The 17,607-nt window shown below is 36.3% G+C and overlaps 3 protein-coding genes across 4 annotated transcripts; 2 read left to right on the forward strand and 1 right to left on the reverse strand.

Moving 5' to 3' along the window:
* The first annotated feature begins 3,935 nt into the window (after window positions 1-3,935).
* LOC116304470 (melanocortin receptor 5-like) lies at window positions 3,936-5,289 on the forward strand. The gene has a single exon (XM_031714209.2). It carries the CDS (start codon window positions 4,013-4,015, stop codon window positions 5,219-5,221), a length of 1,209 nt encoding a protein of 402 aa, XP_031570069.2. The 5' UTR covers window positions 3,936-4,012; the 3' UTR covers window positions 5,222-5,289.
* A 1,742-nt stretch (window positions 5,290-7,031) lies between these two features.
* LOC116304474 (uncharacterized) lies at window positions 7,032-13,566 on the reverse strand. Its single transcript, XM_031714212.2, has 9 exons — window positions 13,312-13,566; window positions 13,080-13,115; window positions 12,835-12,870; window positions 11,258-11,482; window positions 10,137-10,217; window positions 9,270-9,296; window positions 9,049-9,075; window positions 8,294-8,491; window positions 7,032-7,918 (listed from the first exon to the last, which is right to left on the reverse strand). The coding sequence occupies exons 1-8, from the start codon at window positions 13,448-13,450 to the stop codon at window positions 8,334-8,336; spliced, it is 729 nt and encodes a 242-aa protein (XP_031570072.1). The 5' UTR covers window positions 13,451-13,566; the 3' UTR covers window positions 7,032-7,918; window positions 8,294-8,333.
* Window positions 13,567-13,889: 323 nt separating this feature from the next.
* LOC116304469 (metallophosphoesterase MPPED2) lies at window positions 13,890-16,834 on the forward strand. 2 transcript variants are annotated; one of them, XM_089033370.1, is made up of 4 exons: window positions 13,890-14,582; window positions 15,042-15,157; window positions 15,571-15,681; window positions 16,417-16,834. In XM_089033370.1, exons 1-4 carry the CDS (start codon window positions 14,056-14,058, stop codon window positions 16,524-16,526), a joined length of 864 nt encoding a protein of 287 aa, XP_088889496.1. In that variant the 5' UTR covers window positions 13,890-14,055; the 3' UTR covers window positions 16,527-16,834. The 2 variants fall into 2 exon arrangements, with proteins under 2 accessions (XP_088889496.1, XP_031570067.2); XM_031714207.2 differs by lacking the exon at window positions 16,417-16,834 and having other exon boundaries at window positions 15,571-16,408.
* The last annotated feature ends 773 nt before the right edge of the window (window positions 16,835-17,607 follow it).

The raw sequence follows: 17,607 nt of genomic DNA on the forward strand, positions 1-17,607 counted from the left end.
GATTAAGACTCAGGCAGCCCGCATACTCAATTTGACACGTAGCACGCGTAGCACGCGTAGCACGCGTTGACGCGTAGCCACTCTATATAAATATATGTCGTTCTTAAAACACTCGCAAAAACATTAAGACACAGGTATAGGCAGCTGAATACACGCGTAGCATTTATTTTCCCACCTCCTCTCTTTTTTGCGGCGTATTCGATCGAAGTACCACGTTCTTTTGTAAGTATCGGCCGAGGAAAGACAAACACGTCAATATGAAGTGTATACCAAGCAAAGGACAACCACTGTTTAAACAGGAGAATGACATGGGGGGAGGTGAAGGGGCATGATACCTATGAAACGTCTCTTGCAGAAGAGAAAATAAACTAGTAATAATAATAATTTAATAATTTATATTGTCCTTTATTTTTACGATAATTTGTAATGAAACTAGTTTGTGAACGACGAAGGAAAAGTATTTTCTCAGTTCCTGCCCGTAAAACTTTTTCATAGCTTTAACAAAACAAAAAAAAATTAATTTTTGTATATCGCATTTGTCAAGAGTTTTTAATTATTATTTTTTGTTTAATTTCAGTCAGTTTTTTTTAATCAAAAAACAATTTAATTCTAAAAAAAAAACGATTCTATTTTAACGGTTTTGCTTGCAAGCAGTAGTCCCGCGGAGTGATAACTTTACCTTGACAAAGAGCTAGATGTTTGTTTTTCGAGTTTCAACGTGTTTTAATATATCTAAATTGCAAAATTTCTTTTCACACTCCATTCATCAAAGTTACTGATTAAAAATCTATATGTTTACAAAAGTGTGAGTCATTGCGTAATTATCATTCAGATAAATTTCCAGTTTTACAGCCTGTCTTCCTCAGTAGCGTTCATACACTGTAAAGTTTTCAGTCTACGTACGAAAACGTCTGAGAGTTGTTCTTGTAATTAGGTTTCTGAGGTCCCTTACTTCCGATTTGAGACGCTGAATAATGTTAATCTCCTGAAATCAGATTATTTTCACTATAGACAGGGACTTGTTTTGAGCAGCCTGTGATATCATGGATTCATGGAGCCTTTGTCCTTATCGAACTTCAGCTCATCGAATCCCTGAAACAATCTCTGGAGTGATCTTAATCAGCAGTGGCGGATCCAGGATTTGGGGGGGGGGGGGTGCACTTATTTGGCTTATGACGTCATAATGAGTGATGACGTCAGTAAACAAGAAAATTTTAGTTTCTAGAGTTATTTCTACGCAAGTTGCATTTTAATATGTGGTATTGAATCGAAATAATTTACGGTAAGATGCAGCGTATTTTGTATATCATTTACAAATAAATAATAAAAATAAAAGTGTAGAGCAAAGGATCGATTAAGATTTATAATAGGCGACAATTCTTAAAATGTCACCTTCTCTCGGGGGGAGGGGTACGCACCCCCTGCACCCCATAGCTGGATCCGTCACTGGTCAGGCCACGGCTAATTCAGAGATAGGCTGATTCGAATCAGTTATATATTAGTGTGTCAAGTTCTTTGGGGGAGGGGGGGTGGGGGGCTTGGAGAAATTTGATCGAGGGAGAGATCTATATAAACTCTACTCACGTCTTAAGGGTGATCAGTGCCAAGCCCAGGAATTGAGCCTGATTATTGGCCAAAAATATTTATTAATTTAAGTAATGACGTATCAATCAAATAAATGCTTCGTTCAAAGTTTTATTCCTCTTCGCTGAGGCAATTGATTATTCGTTACTACATATGTTCTACTTTTATTTTACTTTATTCTACTTGTGAATCCTTTTCGATTTCAGAGGTTTTCATTCTCATGTAAAGCCTGGTAAATGTTCCATTCTTCTTACCTATTCTCTTTCTCAAGACTCCGATTCTATTCGGTGTGCCCTTCAGTCTGTTTTGAAGATCAGTAGTGTCTGCAGCAACTGAAAAGCACTAGCAAAGTATGCAGTTGAGGTTTTTGGTATTTAAAACATGTTGTATCTTGTTTTTGAAACCCATAGGGATTTCATTAAGGGACTGTGCAATAATTATCAGGAGGGGGGGGGGGGGGCAGAAAAACCAGGGGGGGGCATCACATAAAATTGATGCTAAGATAGGGGGGCTCAGATTAAGATCACTCTTTTGACGGAGGGGGGGCCTTAAGTTTTATTCGAAATGTATATAAAACCACACGGATACATTTTATCTAGTGTGACCAGTCTGAGTGACGAAGTCGACCGACAACTTCCAAGTGTGCAAATCATGCAGATGTTTGCTTCTGGTAGGTTAACCTCATCCAACGTGAATAAAATGCAGGAGGTGTGCCAGAAATTGATGGTTGATGAAACCACTCTCAAATGCTTTGTTCAACATCTTGAGTTTCTTGAAATAAAAGCTCAAAAAAGGAAAGCTGAACGAAACACCCTTCCAAACATTAACTGGAAAGATGAACACCAAGTCCAAGCTCTGACAGAAGAACAACTAAAGATCTACCTCAAGCAGAACAATCTAAACGTATTAACAGGAAATAAAGCTGCGCTAGTAGCACGTGTCCTTAATTTTGCTCTTGCTGAAACACCAAGGGATAAAAGAATCAATTCCAGCGATAGTAGTACAGAATTCCTGTCCAGTGATTCCGAATACGACTCTGATTCTTCTGAAAACAGCTCTGATGTGGAATCAGATGACTCTGAAATGGACAGTTTTGTTGAATATTCTTATGAAGTACTATTTGTTGCAGACGAGGACATCGAACAAGTAAGCACAGGTTTGCAATAGCATGACAACAGGTATTCACATAAAGACATTCCTAATTGAAGGATGGTAATCATTGGGGGAGGGGGGGGGGGCACAATACGACCTCACCTTGGTAATTTTGCTAAAGGGGAAGAGTACCTCTGCTGGCAGAGTATATCACGAATTCTAATTATTGAAAAAAAATCATCCAGTGACTTACGGAAGTTACTTAATGTTGACACACGTTTTATATATCAGATCATTATTCTCTAAATCTGGCGCGATCAAAATTAGTCGAATTTTCTTGTTTCAATTCTTTTTACCTTTTTTTCAGAATTGGCAATTTTCTTATGCCATATATCAAGCGATGGTAATTTATGACCATTTCTGTATTTTTCACTTAGAGTGCGGCTCACGCTAAATCCGTAAAACAAATACACATTTTTAGCACTAAATAGTGATAATTAAACAATAGAAAACAAAGGATTCTGTATGAAATAGTACTAATTAGTACTATTTAATGTTTACGGTTTTAGTGCCTGCACTCTATCGCCCATAAAACTTTTTCATAGCTTTTAACAAAACAACAAATTTTAATTTTTGTATATCGCATTTGTCAAGAGTTTTTAATTAAATTTTTTGTTTAATTTCAGTCAGTTTTCTTAATAATAATATTAAATATATATATATATATATAATTCTAAAAAAAAGATTCTATTTTAAGGGTTTTGAAAGCTTGCAAGCAGAGTCCAGCGGAGTGATAACTTCACCTTGACAAAGAGCTAGATGTTTGTTTTTCGAGTTTCAACGTGTTTTAATATATCTAAATTGCAAAATTTCTTTTCACACTCCATTCATCAAAGTTACTGATTAAAAATCTATATGTTTACAAAAAGCGTGAGTCATTGCGTAATTATATTTATTTCAGATATTTTTTCGTATGAGATCATATCTATTGTCTTCTTTATTTTAACTTGCACGGCAAAATCAAAATCAAAAATAATTGATAAAATAAATTCACATTTACAACTGAAATTCAAGTTGATATAATTTTACTTTGAATTTTCGATGTCTTTATTTACTTTCAACACTTCGGAAATATTTTTTTAACCAGGAGAAAAATTCTCATATCCTTCATGAAGTTATAATTCACTTTTAATTTCATCTTTTTAATTCAGTTGATTGTAGACTTTATAAAAGCAAACGAATGAATTTATCAGAGGAAATATCGACATATCGTTGTCATGGGAACTCGAGAAACAGGTGACATCTAGGACATAGAATCTTTAAATTGAAGGATCAAATGATTTGGAGTTTAGTTAAGAGGAAGACGCATGCAGTTTTTTTGCTAGCTTTGCTAATAATGGACCAAAATCTTTCAAACGTATCTAATCCCCCAGATACTACAGTCGCGGACTGCAAAGATGCACAAGCACCGACAGAACTGTCGTTTCTGACATTCTCGTTGTCTCTTGTCTTCTTTTTCGTGGTAGTTTCTGGAAATTCATTGGTAATCTTGGCAATTTTTAAGGATCCTTATAAAGAACTGAAGAAAAAGCCTTTCATTTTGCTAGTTGGGAATCTAGCCTGTGCAGACCTCATCGTTGGACTTGTTGTGGTGCCTATTTCCGTGGTATTGCATTTCATGGAAGGGCTTGGGGAGTCAATTTTGCACTTTTCATGGGTCAAACTGCTACACTTGTCTTACTTCGTTTCCTGCACCGCCTCATTACTCAGCATGGCCGTTATTACCATCGATAGGCATATTGCAGTTGCCTACCCTCTTCGCTATAAGTCCAGTGCGATTTCCAAAAGACCAAGAGTGATTTTTGTCATGATTTGGGTCTTTGCCATAAGCTTACCATTTGTGTACTTCAAAGTAGGCTACATCAGATACGCTTTTGTCTTCGGGAACATAGCTATTTGTGTAACTGTGTCATTTTTGATTTCTTGTGTATATGTACTTCGAAAAATATCTCGAAATTCCAATGCTGAAGGTGCGAGAGCTAGTCAGAGAAGCGAGAGAAATGCCAGAGCCGAAAAGCATGTAACAAAGGTCTTTTCTCTTGTTTTGGTGGCATACCTATTATGCTACTTACCATCATGTTTAATTATATACGTGATGAACTTTTGTAGTTTTTGCAGTTGTGAAGTTATACACTGGCTTCGAGATATACAGTTTATTCTTGTCTTGTTGAATAGCTGTTTGAACCCTATTCTCTACTCGTGGCAGATGAAAGCTTTTAGAAGTGCTTTCAAGTCCTTAATCTGTGGTTCCTTCGAAAGAGCTCACCTCAATAGCAGCCTATCCTCTCAGCTGCCATCGACGTTTTCGAACGAGCCAAGTATCCTCAAGAGGGAGACTTTTAACCCTGAAGTGCAAACAAACTGCCAGAGCATAGAAAATGTTGAACTTGATGAGTTATCGCTTCGTAATTCCTTGTCCAGAACAAGTCCGACTACAAATAAGAATATCATTCTATGTTTTGAGCAGAAAATCGATATGGAATAAGAATATATAGTTATAAACTTTTCATTTTAAAAGGTGTAAATTTCAAGAGAATAAAAAGTAAATAAAGATAAAGAAAACTCATTAGAAGTGTCACTTTCAGAAAAAATGCTTTAAAATATCGGATAGTTTTTCCACATTCGGGAAAGGCGTGGGGCAGGGTATGGAGTCACCAAAATTTAAACTTTTCATAAATTCGGCACTCACTCTTCGCGAGAGTTGCGAAAAAGTATTGATTGTATTCAATTCTTACGTAAAAAGAAATATGGCTGTTCCATAAAAGTTCAGTATAAGTTTGTAGATATTTACTCAGGTGTTAACCGAAAACTTTAAGATTATCCTTAATGACCATCACTACATAAACATTAGTAATACATTCACCGAAAAATAAAGTGTTTCGTAATTCCAATCGAGGAAGAGCTGAGAATCCAGCCTTGTTCTAAATCTTGAAAGGTGCGAATTTTGGGATTTATAACCGGCCATCCTCGATCGTGTGGTGATGGCAACCAAACCCTTTTTTGTCCTTTTTCTTTTTTTTCAATAAACCACCTGTCGTCAACAGTCAGCTTGATTGTGCCCATCGCAGTTGTTTGTCGTACCTCTCCTTATTCTTATTCTACTCGATTTTATTCAAAATGAAATCCAATTATTTAGAATTTAATGATTCATTCATTATTCATTTATTATTTATAACTTTCACAAAAGAAAAGAAAATTGGAATAAAAATTATAATCAAAAATTAAAGGAACACTGAGTTCAAAAACCTGTAAACTTTTGCCGGCGCAGCAAGAAAAAAAAAAGCTTGCACGTTAAAAATAAAAGATTGTATATAATGCATCCTTCTTCCTTCACAAGTTTAGTTATCTTTCTGGAAATTAAAGGGCAGCCTTCGTCAGTATTTAATACATAGAAAAATATGATAGCCAGCCGTTATTAAATTAAAATTCGCTAAATAATTATTTGCTCAACGACACTCGGGCTCGCACCGAACATATAGCTTAAGGTTTCGATTCCGGAACTTGAGGAACATTCTCGGAACGTTTAAGTCAAAGCCTTTAACTTCGCAACGGTAAAAACGGGCGTTGACGGGAAAAAGCGTCTTATAATTGAGGGAAAACAAAGGAGAGAATAGGAAAGAAGGTAAAGAAAGAATGAAAATAAGAACAAACAAACATGTCAAACAAAGAAAATGCATTGAGTTTACTTTCCAAGAAAATACGTCAAAAATCTTCAATGGTATACCAGAAAATTAAACACAAGGAACAGTAAGAACTAAAAAGTACCCTTAAAAGTACTTTAAAACTAACGAAGCAACATCTTTAACAGAAAAAATATTTTTCTGTCTTAGATATCATACGTTGTGAATGCTTGTATTGAAGAAACATATAGTAATTGAAACGCGCGCCGCGGGGGTTGGCAGAACACGAGAGAAATTCTGCTAATCCCCAAGAGATAATCTATAAATGCACACATCATTGCAAACACGTTTTTTATCTCTTTTATAAAATACGAATAGAAAACGCACGCGGGGGTTGGCAGAACACGAGAGAAGTGTTAGGAGAAGCACGACGCGTAGCAGATTGCTTCTCGACACTTCTCGAGTGTTCTGCCAATCCCCCCCAAGTGTTTTATAACTCCACACAGCACAGCAAGCAAGTTTCTTATTTCTTTTATAAAATACAAATTACGTAAATGACGAAACTGTAAGTGCGCACGCATGCTGCTGTGCGCTCTCATGAAGTAGGCGCTCCTAACCAATCAGATTGCGAGATGTAGAGCAGTTATTTTATAATTAAATATATTTCACTTCAAAGGTTTTTTCACACAAAATTTTATTAAATCGATCAACATTCATTAAAATTTAAACTATAATATTCTAAGATTAACGACAATGTAATAATTTTTTTAGTAAATAATTGGTTTTTTTTCCTCACTAAAAAATTGACAAAGTTGAATATTTAAAAAACTGCTTCCAAAAACGTTTACTTGGCTTTCCTAAAATCATTAAAAGAATCGTACAAAATGGCGGACTGAAATATCAATAAAACAAGAATCTAATTTTCAAGAATTTCGAGTCATTTTGTTATAGAAATAAGTTTGTTAGTTGAACTTTTTCTCTCGTATTATGAGCGTGAAAAAATCGCTAATATTTTGAAGGCGAAGAGGAATGGACCAGGGAGGAGAGATAAACGACTATAAAAAAAGAAAGAGCGCAAAATTTAGGGAGAAAAACATGATTAGCTTTTTTGTTCATTTGCGGAGGAAGAAATGACAGAAAAATCGTATAATTGAAGTGCTTTATAATTTATACAAGTATTTTATAACTAAAAGTGTCCAAATTGTGTCAAGTAAATTGTGCAGTAGTACTTCAAGAGGAAGAAATGACAGAAAAATTGTTAGGGGAGAAAAATGACATATTAAGGACGGAGGATATTGAAGTGCTCCAAACTTTATACAAATATTTTATAACTAAAAGTGTCCAAATTGTGTAAAGTTCGGAGCTTTAAGTAGTGGTTAAAGCCTTCAGGGTAAAATAAGAGCATTAGTCGATATAGTTTCACTCCTAATTTAGCTGTTTACTTTCAAGAATTATTTTTCGTTCTACTGCAGTAGTACGTCCAATATATTTCTACTCAATCTCCACTTGAAATCTTGTTAACGACTTGTCTTATTTTTTCAACATTTTTCCAGTCAATAGTCCTGAAAAAAAATACAAAATCATTTATCTATGCACTTATTCAAGAATTAGATTGGGTTTCAAATTTCAAAGCTTGCATGACTGTTCATACTGTTCTTTCTGTTCCCATTTTTATAGAATGATTAGTTAATTCCCCGGACTTTTCCATTCGTTTAAATTACACTTGTTAGTGTTTTGTGTCTTTCTTATCAAACCAAATCAAACCAAACAAACCAGCTTTGAGCAACATAAATCAGAATAGATATATGAAACATCCAGTCCAACCTCGGACACAAAAACAAAAACTGTCAACAACAACACTAAACAACAACTCAATCTTCCAATATATATGAAATGAGTTCCCTGTGTTTAGAATTCCTGCCTGTCCTCTGGCTCACCTGCCTGTCCATTGTCACAAGATCAATTAGTTTTATGTCCTTATTCACCGATATCTGCATCATCTGCCGCTCCAACTTCTGCTGATGGTCCTGGAGGCCCCTGGGGTCCTGCAGGCCCCATATCTCCAGGGGGGCCTTGTGGTCCCATATCTCCAGGGGGGCCTTGTGGTCCCTCAGGTCCTGGATTTCCAATTGGTCCTGCAAAGAAACATCGCTTAATATGAAGTGTAAGGTCAAAACAACTGTCATCTTACTGGACCCGAATTATGTGGGATGAGTCACCCATTAGCTATTACCTCTAGAAGTGAAAACCTTGGATTTTGTCCTCAAATTGTTACCAAAAGGACCAAATTGCAAAAAATTAAGGTACTGCCTGGTTGAATGTATGATTTGGATGGATGGATGGATGGATGGATGGATGGATGGATGGGTGGGTGGGTGGGTGGATGGATAGATGGATGGATGGATTGATGGATGAATGGATGTGTCAGTGGGTTGGTGGGTGTGTGGATGGATGGATGGATGGATGGATGGATGGATGGGTGGGTGGATGGATGGATGGGTGGGTGGATGGATGGATGGATGGGTCGGTGGGTTGGTTGGTGTGTGGATGGATGGATGGATGGATGGATAAATGGCATGGATGGATGGATGGATGGATGGGTCGGTGGGTTGGTGGGTGTGTGGATGGATGGATGAATGGATGGATAAGTGACTGAACAGTTGATGAATAGAAAATGGGAAATGGTCCTAACCTTGATCTCCTTTGTCTCCTTGTGGTCCTGAAATATTACAAAATCTAAAATTAATAAATTAATCTACAATTTGCAGGAAATCTAAATGACACACATATAGCAATCTTAATTTCTGTTGCTCAATCTTCTAAGAAATGCTTATTCAGCATAAAACAGGGAATCTGCTCAAACGTTTTTTGCAATAATTTGAAATTATTTTCTCTCAGGACTAAACTCTTTACCTTGTTTTCCATCCACTCCTGGGTCACCTGTTAATAGCAAGAATATTGTTCAAATTAATAACCAAAAACTTAATACAATTCTTCGATTGCACATTACATCACATGTTCGTGGGATTTAACAAAAGATCCTCAATAGAGCGTTTTCACATGACATCACAGCAGCCGTTATGGGGTACCAAAACAATACGTTTTCTATCCTCCTGGAATTGGACTCTATTTTTATGCAATTAATACTGTTCAGAAAGTTTCTATTGTTTATGGCTGCCTTCTCATGTGAGTGAAAACGTTTTATAGCTTTCATTATTTATATCACTACCATGCATGGCTGCTACGTCTTTGGGTTGTCTTTCTTGGGAGGGATTGCAAACCATAGAAAAGTTTCGTCATGTTTTCTTGGCCACTCATTATGAGGGTCTCTAAGTTTTCAAAAGGCTGCCCCTTTATACTGATAATTGATCAGGTATCTGCTATGAATACAGAGACTGGAGAAATCTAGAAGAGGTGGGGATAAGAGAAGGATCTGTAGCCTCTCCAATTTTTCAAGCCTGACCACCCACTTTTAGTTTAATGCATACTATGATAGTGTACTATTTTTTTCCGTGCCAATAGCCCTCCGCCCCCTGCCACCTATAACACAATATGCAAACTCCTTATTGCCCTCTGTAGTCCTAGGAATACAGTATTAGCCCTTGCCAGGCCAAGGAAATTACTGTATCAAATTTGCATTGCAGTGCATTGTGGGACTATGTTAGAGGACACATTACCAAGATGGCATCTATTTTGCCTCCTAAACAGTCCCACAATGCACTGCAATGCCACCCTGACCCAAGGTTTTTCCTAACCCAGAATGGCTAATATCTAGTGTACCTTTGTCTCCCTTTGCACCTTCGGGACCAACAGGACCTGGGGTACCCTCTGGACCAACAGGGCCTGGGGTACCTTCTGGACCTGGAACAAAGGTTAAATTGTCATCATTATATTTAACAGTTGTAAACTGTACATGGTTTGTGAGAATATCTATACCTCCCCTCTCCCCCTCCCCCCCAAGGAGAATTAGTTTTCCCACAGGAAGCCCATGTTCTGTATCAAGTGGTTTTTAATGAGTTGCATGTTTGATTACTGTGTAGTTCCAGAAATTAACCATCCCCCCCCCCCAAAGGAATTTGGAATTTCCAAGGGGTAGGGGGTCAGAGAAAGAACAAAATTATTACAGAGTTTGTATGGAAAAAAACTGGAATTTCTGGGGGTAGGAGGAAGAATTCCTCCAGTATGGATTATAATTCTGGAACTAGATATTGTGAATAATTTTTACTGTTACTTGTGGGCTGCCTGTGGTAGTACCAAAGGGAGAGAGAGAGAGAGAGTGAGAGGGAGAGCGAGAGAGGCAAAAACATCTCACAATTCAAGAAAAACATTGAAAATGTGTTTTCTTAATGTAAAGACTCCCACGGCCTACATGTAAAGCAGTATCTAAAGCATGTATATAATAATAATAATAATGGAACTTATATAGCGCACATATCAAAATTCATGGCGCTTCACAATAAGAAATAAAATAAATACCAGACGTATGTTACAATATTAATGAAATGTCATAGTTCATTGATGTTCACTTTGAACCAGAGGAGACAAAGTTCTTGAACAAATGAGTTTTCAGTTATTATTATTATTATTATTATTATGTATATTATATATCTGTATTTAGTTAGCATTTATATTATATATTATTAGCTGTAATTGACTGATGTATTTTACCGTGGTTAAATAAAGATTCAGATTCAGATTCAGAAAGGGTGGGGAAGAGAGGGGATTTTATAATGCAAAACATTTTTTAGACTGGTGTAGTTCCTGAATAGTGCCTCAGAGGTTATACCATTAATTTTTATTTTTTATAGATAGTTAACCAGCCAATCAGGGTGTGGCTTTTATCACATTTATAATAATTTATCAATTAATCATTAGAAAAGGATTTTTTTCTAATAAAGTACCTTGAGGCCCTTGTTCACCAGTGTCCCCTTTCTCACCGGGGGAACCATTTTCCCCAGCGGCCCCATCAGTGCCATTACTCCCTGGTGCACCATCTTTTCCAGGTTCACCATTAGTACCCGGAGCACCAGAAGGACCCTCTGGGCCCAATGGGCCTGGATCTCCCTTAATACCTTGGGGCCCCCTCTCCCCCTGGTCCCCTTTGGGACCTTTATCTCCTGGAGCACCTGTATAAATATGGACCATGTTAAATGATAAATATCATTAATATCTATTTTTAAATTTAATTCTTTATCAATTGTTTACCAATAATGCTGATAAAACATAAAATTTATGCTGTAGTCGGTGTAAATTCTAGAAAAAGTATCTTAAAATTTATGTCATGTTTAATGTTATGGGAATTTTTATGTATCTAATTTTAAACCAGTGAACAATTCTAGAAGTTAATTCTTTAGTCTGTGAAGCGGCCCAAATTAGCATTCTTTGGGGGGCAAAGGAGGAAGGGGTGTCTCCCTCATCCCCTCCTCCACAGGCCCCCCACCCCTTCCCCCCTCCCCTCAAAATTTCCCAATTTGGGCCGCTACGCTGGCAATTAATTCTTTAAATTTCAGCTAGGTTATATCATTTTTTCAGTTGCACTTTATGTCATTATATTCTGTAGCATTACTGATAAGCAAAGAAATAATACTCAAGGGAATGACACATGGACTGAAAGAGAAAACATTACACCCAAGCTGAAAAAGTTTACTTGCTTATATCAACATATTTTTACGATATTATAATCATATCATTAAGAGAAAGACCCATTTTGATAAGAGTTTTAGAAGTTGATTTTTAAACCACAATCCTTGCTCTTACTAATACTTATAATTAATAGAATTTCTTATATTTTATTATTTAGGAGACGATTTGAGTCTACAAAATTATTTTCCTCCTTTATCTAACCTCAAAGCATGATATGGTCGGCCTTCAAAATTCCCCAAATGCTTCCCAGGGAAAGAGAAGAATTCCATTTTATAGCTTCTTTAACATGAATACCCAACAACAAAGATTATTTTTTGCCATAGAAACAGGCTAAAGAGATCGAGATTGCTAAGCACCATTAATGGCTTCCCGTCTGATCTGCCACGTGGATTAAAACAACTATTAATATTACATTCAAAAGGATTCTCAACTTTGAATTTTTGGCCAAAATTTCGAGGATAATTCCCCCCAATTTCTTCATTAAAACTCAATCAATAATCGAAATTCACTTTAGGATTAAAAGAAGAGAGAAAAAAAGAATTGTACGGCAAATGTCTTCATATCAAAATTTTTTACTCAAATATTCATATTGTGAAGTGAAGCAAAGATTAGCACTTGAAAAATCGTATCCCGTGACAGAAAACAGAAATCCAAGACGCTATACGTGTCATTGTGCAAAAGCGTGAAATTTAGGCCGAAAATAGCTGGTTTTGTAACCAAACTATTCAGAAATTACAGGATAAAATTACATTTTATTATGATGGAATCGTTTGAATGAAATATTTTATGGCCGCGAGTAAAAAAAATTACAATTGTAAACTGGTAGTAATCAAACCTTGTAGGCCTCGTTCACCAGGGGAGCCAGCCAAACCTGTTCAAATATCAAACGAAAAATCCATTTTTTAACACTGTTAGACATTGAACAATAAAACAAATAGAGCTTTCTTTTCACTATTAATGATTCAAAACTTGAATAAGAATAATACAAGTTTTAAAAAGTATGATTGATTTGGTCTTGTTCCGCTTTCATTATTGTAATTATATTAAAGAAATTATTCTTTATATTAAAGTATCCTTTACCTGGTTCTCCATCTTTTCCAGCTGGACCAACACATCCTTAAAAAATAATAACATGAAATCGTTAGGAAATAAACGAAAACCATTCATCAAATTTGACAAGATTTAGGCCACGTATGAGTAAACTTTCCAAAATTTTACAAAGAAAAACAACTGGTTTTTTTAATCATTCCTTTTTTTTTATATATACTTAAAGAATAAGACCCTTAGAATAATATTTGATATATCAACTTACCTTTGATTGGAATTTTTCCTGTTATTATCCCAAAGTTTATAGCCATCGAAACTGTAGCGATCAAGAATATAAAAATTTGGAAAAAAGGAATATTTCCATTGCTTGTCGAAGTCTCTTTAGCTGCTTTCTTAGGAGGCATTGTTAAAATTTACAGATTTTTAGAAATCAAACTAAGGATCAATGGTAAAAAGATTTAAATCTAAAAAGTTTTGAAGTTCAACAAAAACTGTTGAAGAAAATAAACTGTATGAATCTTATAAATAATCCAACAGGAGAGTGAAGTCTGGAAACGAGTAAATTATCTATTCACAGGGGTAGGGAAAGGAAAAATTTGGTTCTCTAATTTTCGCCAATTTTGTTATTTAAATATATTGCCTTCCAAATAGCCACTACCTATATATGAATACTTAAAGTCTTTTTGATAAATTTATATTATTTTTGAAATAAATAAAGATATTTTTAGTTTTGTACTCGCATTGCTTCTTTACCCCTCCCCTCCCTCAGTTTTTACAAAGTCAAGCTCAGTCCTAATCGGTTTTGTACGAGAAACGCCTGGTTAATATCCAGCATAACAGGAAATGAGATGCCATTTAACAGATCAATGGGTATTTTCCCTTGTTTTTTCTTGACTTTTAAGTATTTATATTTTAAATACTATAAGGGCTTCGTTTAGATATTGTTGCGGGACAATTTTTATTTACGACTTTTGTAAGTTCGCGAGGATTTTGAAGAGTTTTTGCAACAATGGCACTTATGAAATTTCTGAAGAAAAAATCACCATCTTCTAAGTTAGACGAAGTAGTAAAGGAACATGCTGAAGAGCCAAACAAAGCCTGGAGTATTCTACAAGTTTCACAGACGGTTAAAGAGGTAGAACCAATGGATCCGAGCACTCCAAAACCACCGAACCATACGAGATTTGTGTGTATATCCGATACCCACTCCGTTAAGAATTTTGAGCACCCGATACCGGATGGAGATGTTTTAATCCACGCAGGGGATTTTACCATGCTTGGTAATATGAAGGAGATTAATGGATTTAAAAAGTTTATAACGTCGCTGAGTCATCCTCATAAGGTCTTCATCGCTGGAAATCATGATCTTATTATGCATGGGGAGAAGTATGAATACCTGTATAGTTACTGGGGAACATCTGTCGGGGAAAAAGGTGATCCAGTTGAAGCTAAAAAACTACTGGATACAACAAAGTTGACTTATCTTGAGGACTCCGAGGTTACTATTAATAGAATTCGAATTTATGGATCACCATGGTATGTTATGATTATGGTGATGACAATGATGATAAGCTAATTAACGGTGTGATGTGTAACAATGAAGATGGGGTCACAGTAAAGAAGATAAGAGTGGTGATGGAAGTGTTCATGTGTTGAAGATGATGATGATGGTGGTGCTGGTAATGATGGTGTGGCCTGATAATGATGATGACAGTGACAATGATATGATGATAGACCTGGGAATGGTAAAAAAAAAAAAGTTGTGATGGTGGTGGAGATGATGATGATGATAATGATGATGATGATAATGATGATAGTTGCGATTATGAAGATGGGAATGGTAAAAGAGATGCAGGTAATGATGGTAATGGTGATGATGATGAAGGTGAAGGTGGTAGTACTGATAATCATAATTATGATGGTGGAGACAATGATGTTCAACATTCCTTGTGAAAGTGATGATGCTAATGATAATGAGGACTCTATTTCTTCTAGGGTACCAGACTTTGGTAACTGGGCATTTATGTTACCAAGAGGAGAGGAACTCAAGGAAAAGTGGAACCAAATTCCTGATGGCATTGATATTCTCATTACACATGGCCCTCCTTTAGGTGAAATGTTATCAAAAGTTTCCATCCTTGGAGGAAATGTGACCCAGCAGGCTCTCCCAACCCCTTAGAAATCCTTATTTCCATGTGTGTGTAAAAAAAAAAAAAAAAAAAAAAACCCTGTCCTTTTTTCACAAGGGTAACACTTAATAGCCAGTGGCTAACAAACCTGTGGCCCTCATTCCATGATCGAATTGGAATTTAGGACTTGATTTTTGCAGAGGGAGGAAAACTGGAGAACCCGGGAAACCCCTCGAAACACAGGAGAAAACCAACAAACAACTCTACTCATATACAACACCGAACCTGGCGGGACTCGAGCTCGGGTCGCATTAATGAGAGGCGAGCACTCACACGGCTATGCCACCCTTGCTTTGTCTCGTTTATGCATTGTTCTCTCTTGGTATTTATTTTAGGGTATGGTGATCTTTGTTTTACTCAAGCAAGAGCTGGTTGTATTCATTTGCTACAAGCTGTCCAGAACAGAGTAAAACCGAAGTATCACATCTTTGGACACATCCATGAAGGTAATCAATCAAACAATCATTCCTTAATAGACTTTTTTCAAGTTCCAAATTACTGCTGTGTTCCTAGATTACAGACTTATTTACTCAGGCTTATTAGCCTCGTATCAGTTTCAAAATACTCACAAATACCAAGGGTTAACTAAAGAACGCACAACTTCAACAAAAAAAATTGAAATTTCACAGACCTTTACTGGAAAATGTGAATGTTCTGCAGCAAATCAAGGCTAAACGTGAGCAATAAAGAACTCAAAACTGGAGTATTTGGCCAGTCAGTTGGTTTTAAGTTGGCTATAATATCACTTAAACAACAGATGTAAAGCGCATTGAGACCATGTAAAATGTGCTATATAAGAACCTCCCATTATTATTATTATAATTCTGTCAGCCAACTGTCCATTAATCCATCTATGGTATCCATCCATTAATCTGTCCATCCACCCATACATTCATCCGTCCATCCATTCATTCATCCATCCACCCATCAATCTATCAATCTGTTGATTCATTCATCCTTTCTTTATTCATTCATCAATCCAACTATCCAACCATCATTCATCCATTCATCCATTCATCCATTCATCCATCCATCCATCCATTCATTCATCCATCCATCCATCCATCCATCCATCCATCCATCCATCCATCCATCCATCCATCCATCCATCCATCCATCCATTCATTCATTATTAAGGGAATTAAAAAATTAAAGTTAAAAATTATTTCTTCAAATTTCAGGCTATGGAATTCAGACTAACGGGGTAACAACTTTTGTTAATGCTTCAACTGCAAACATACATTACCAACTGAAACAAAAGCCGATTGTTTTTGATCTTCCAAACAAATAAACACTACACATTCTCATTGCACAATTCACAATTCCAAAAATTAATCCATGCATACGTCTGAGGGATGCCGTGCATATAATAGAAATCAATTACATAAATATTTATTGAAAGATACCAACTCTTGCACTCTTTACAATGAAATAATAAATAATAATATAATAACAATAAATTATTAATTGACATATATCCATAAAACTTGACATATTTGTCCAAGATATACATATTTTTTACTTCAATGTTTATATATAAATTTGAATTTTTGACACTTTTAAATAAGGTAATCAAATGAAGGCAGGTCCATTATATGATATCACAATAAACTTTGAATTCTTATAAAGATGTATTTAACAGTGTTTATTTGATTTACAAGTTCTGCTAAAACCAAGGTTGGTCTAAGAAGGGTATATTGCGTAGTTCCAGAAAATGTCCATACCTCTCCCACAGAGGGGGAATTGGAATTTCCAAGGGTTGGGGAGGGTCTGAGGAGGGTATATTGTGTAGTTCAAAAAAAATATTCATACCTCTAACACAGAGGGGGAATTGGAATTTCCAAGGGTTGGGGAGGGTCTGAGGAGGGTATATTGTGTAGTTCAAAAAAAATATTCATACCTCTAACACAGAGGGGGAATTGGAATTTCCAAGGGGTTGGGAGGGTCTGAGGAGGGTATATTGTGTAGTTACAGGAAATATCCATACCTCCCCCACAGAGGGGGATTGGAATTTCCAAGGGGTGGGGAGGGTCTGAGGAGGGTATATTGTGTAGTTACAGGAAATATCCATACCTCTCCCACAGAGGGGGATTGGAATTTCCAAGGGGTGGGGAGGGTCTGAGGAGGGTATATTGTGTAGTTCCAGAAAATGTCCATACCTCCCCCACAAAGGGCGATTGGGATTTCCAAGGGGTGGGGAGGGTATGAGGAGGGTACATTGTGTAGTTTCAGATTCCCACAGATAAGAGGGGGATTTGTATTTCAAGGGGTGGGGAGGGTAAAACTTGAGGTCACACTTACCTCCATTATTGAGGAAACTAAGTTTAACATCTGTGGAGCTGAAGAGATCTATCAAGCATCACGAAATATCT

This window comes from Actinia tenebrosa, unplaced genomic scaffold (assembly GCF_029948245.1).
Source record: "Actinia tenebrosa isolate PJP-AT-01 unplaced genomic scaffold, QUT_ActTen_1.0 PGA_scaffold1__47_contigs__length_23844297, whole genome shotgun sequence".
Taxonomy (NCBI): Eukaryota; Metazoa; Cnidaria; class Anthozoa; order Actiniaria; family Actiniidae; genus Actinia; species Actinia tenebrosa.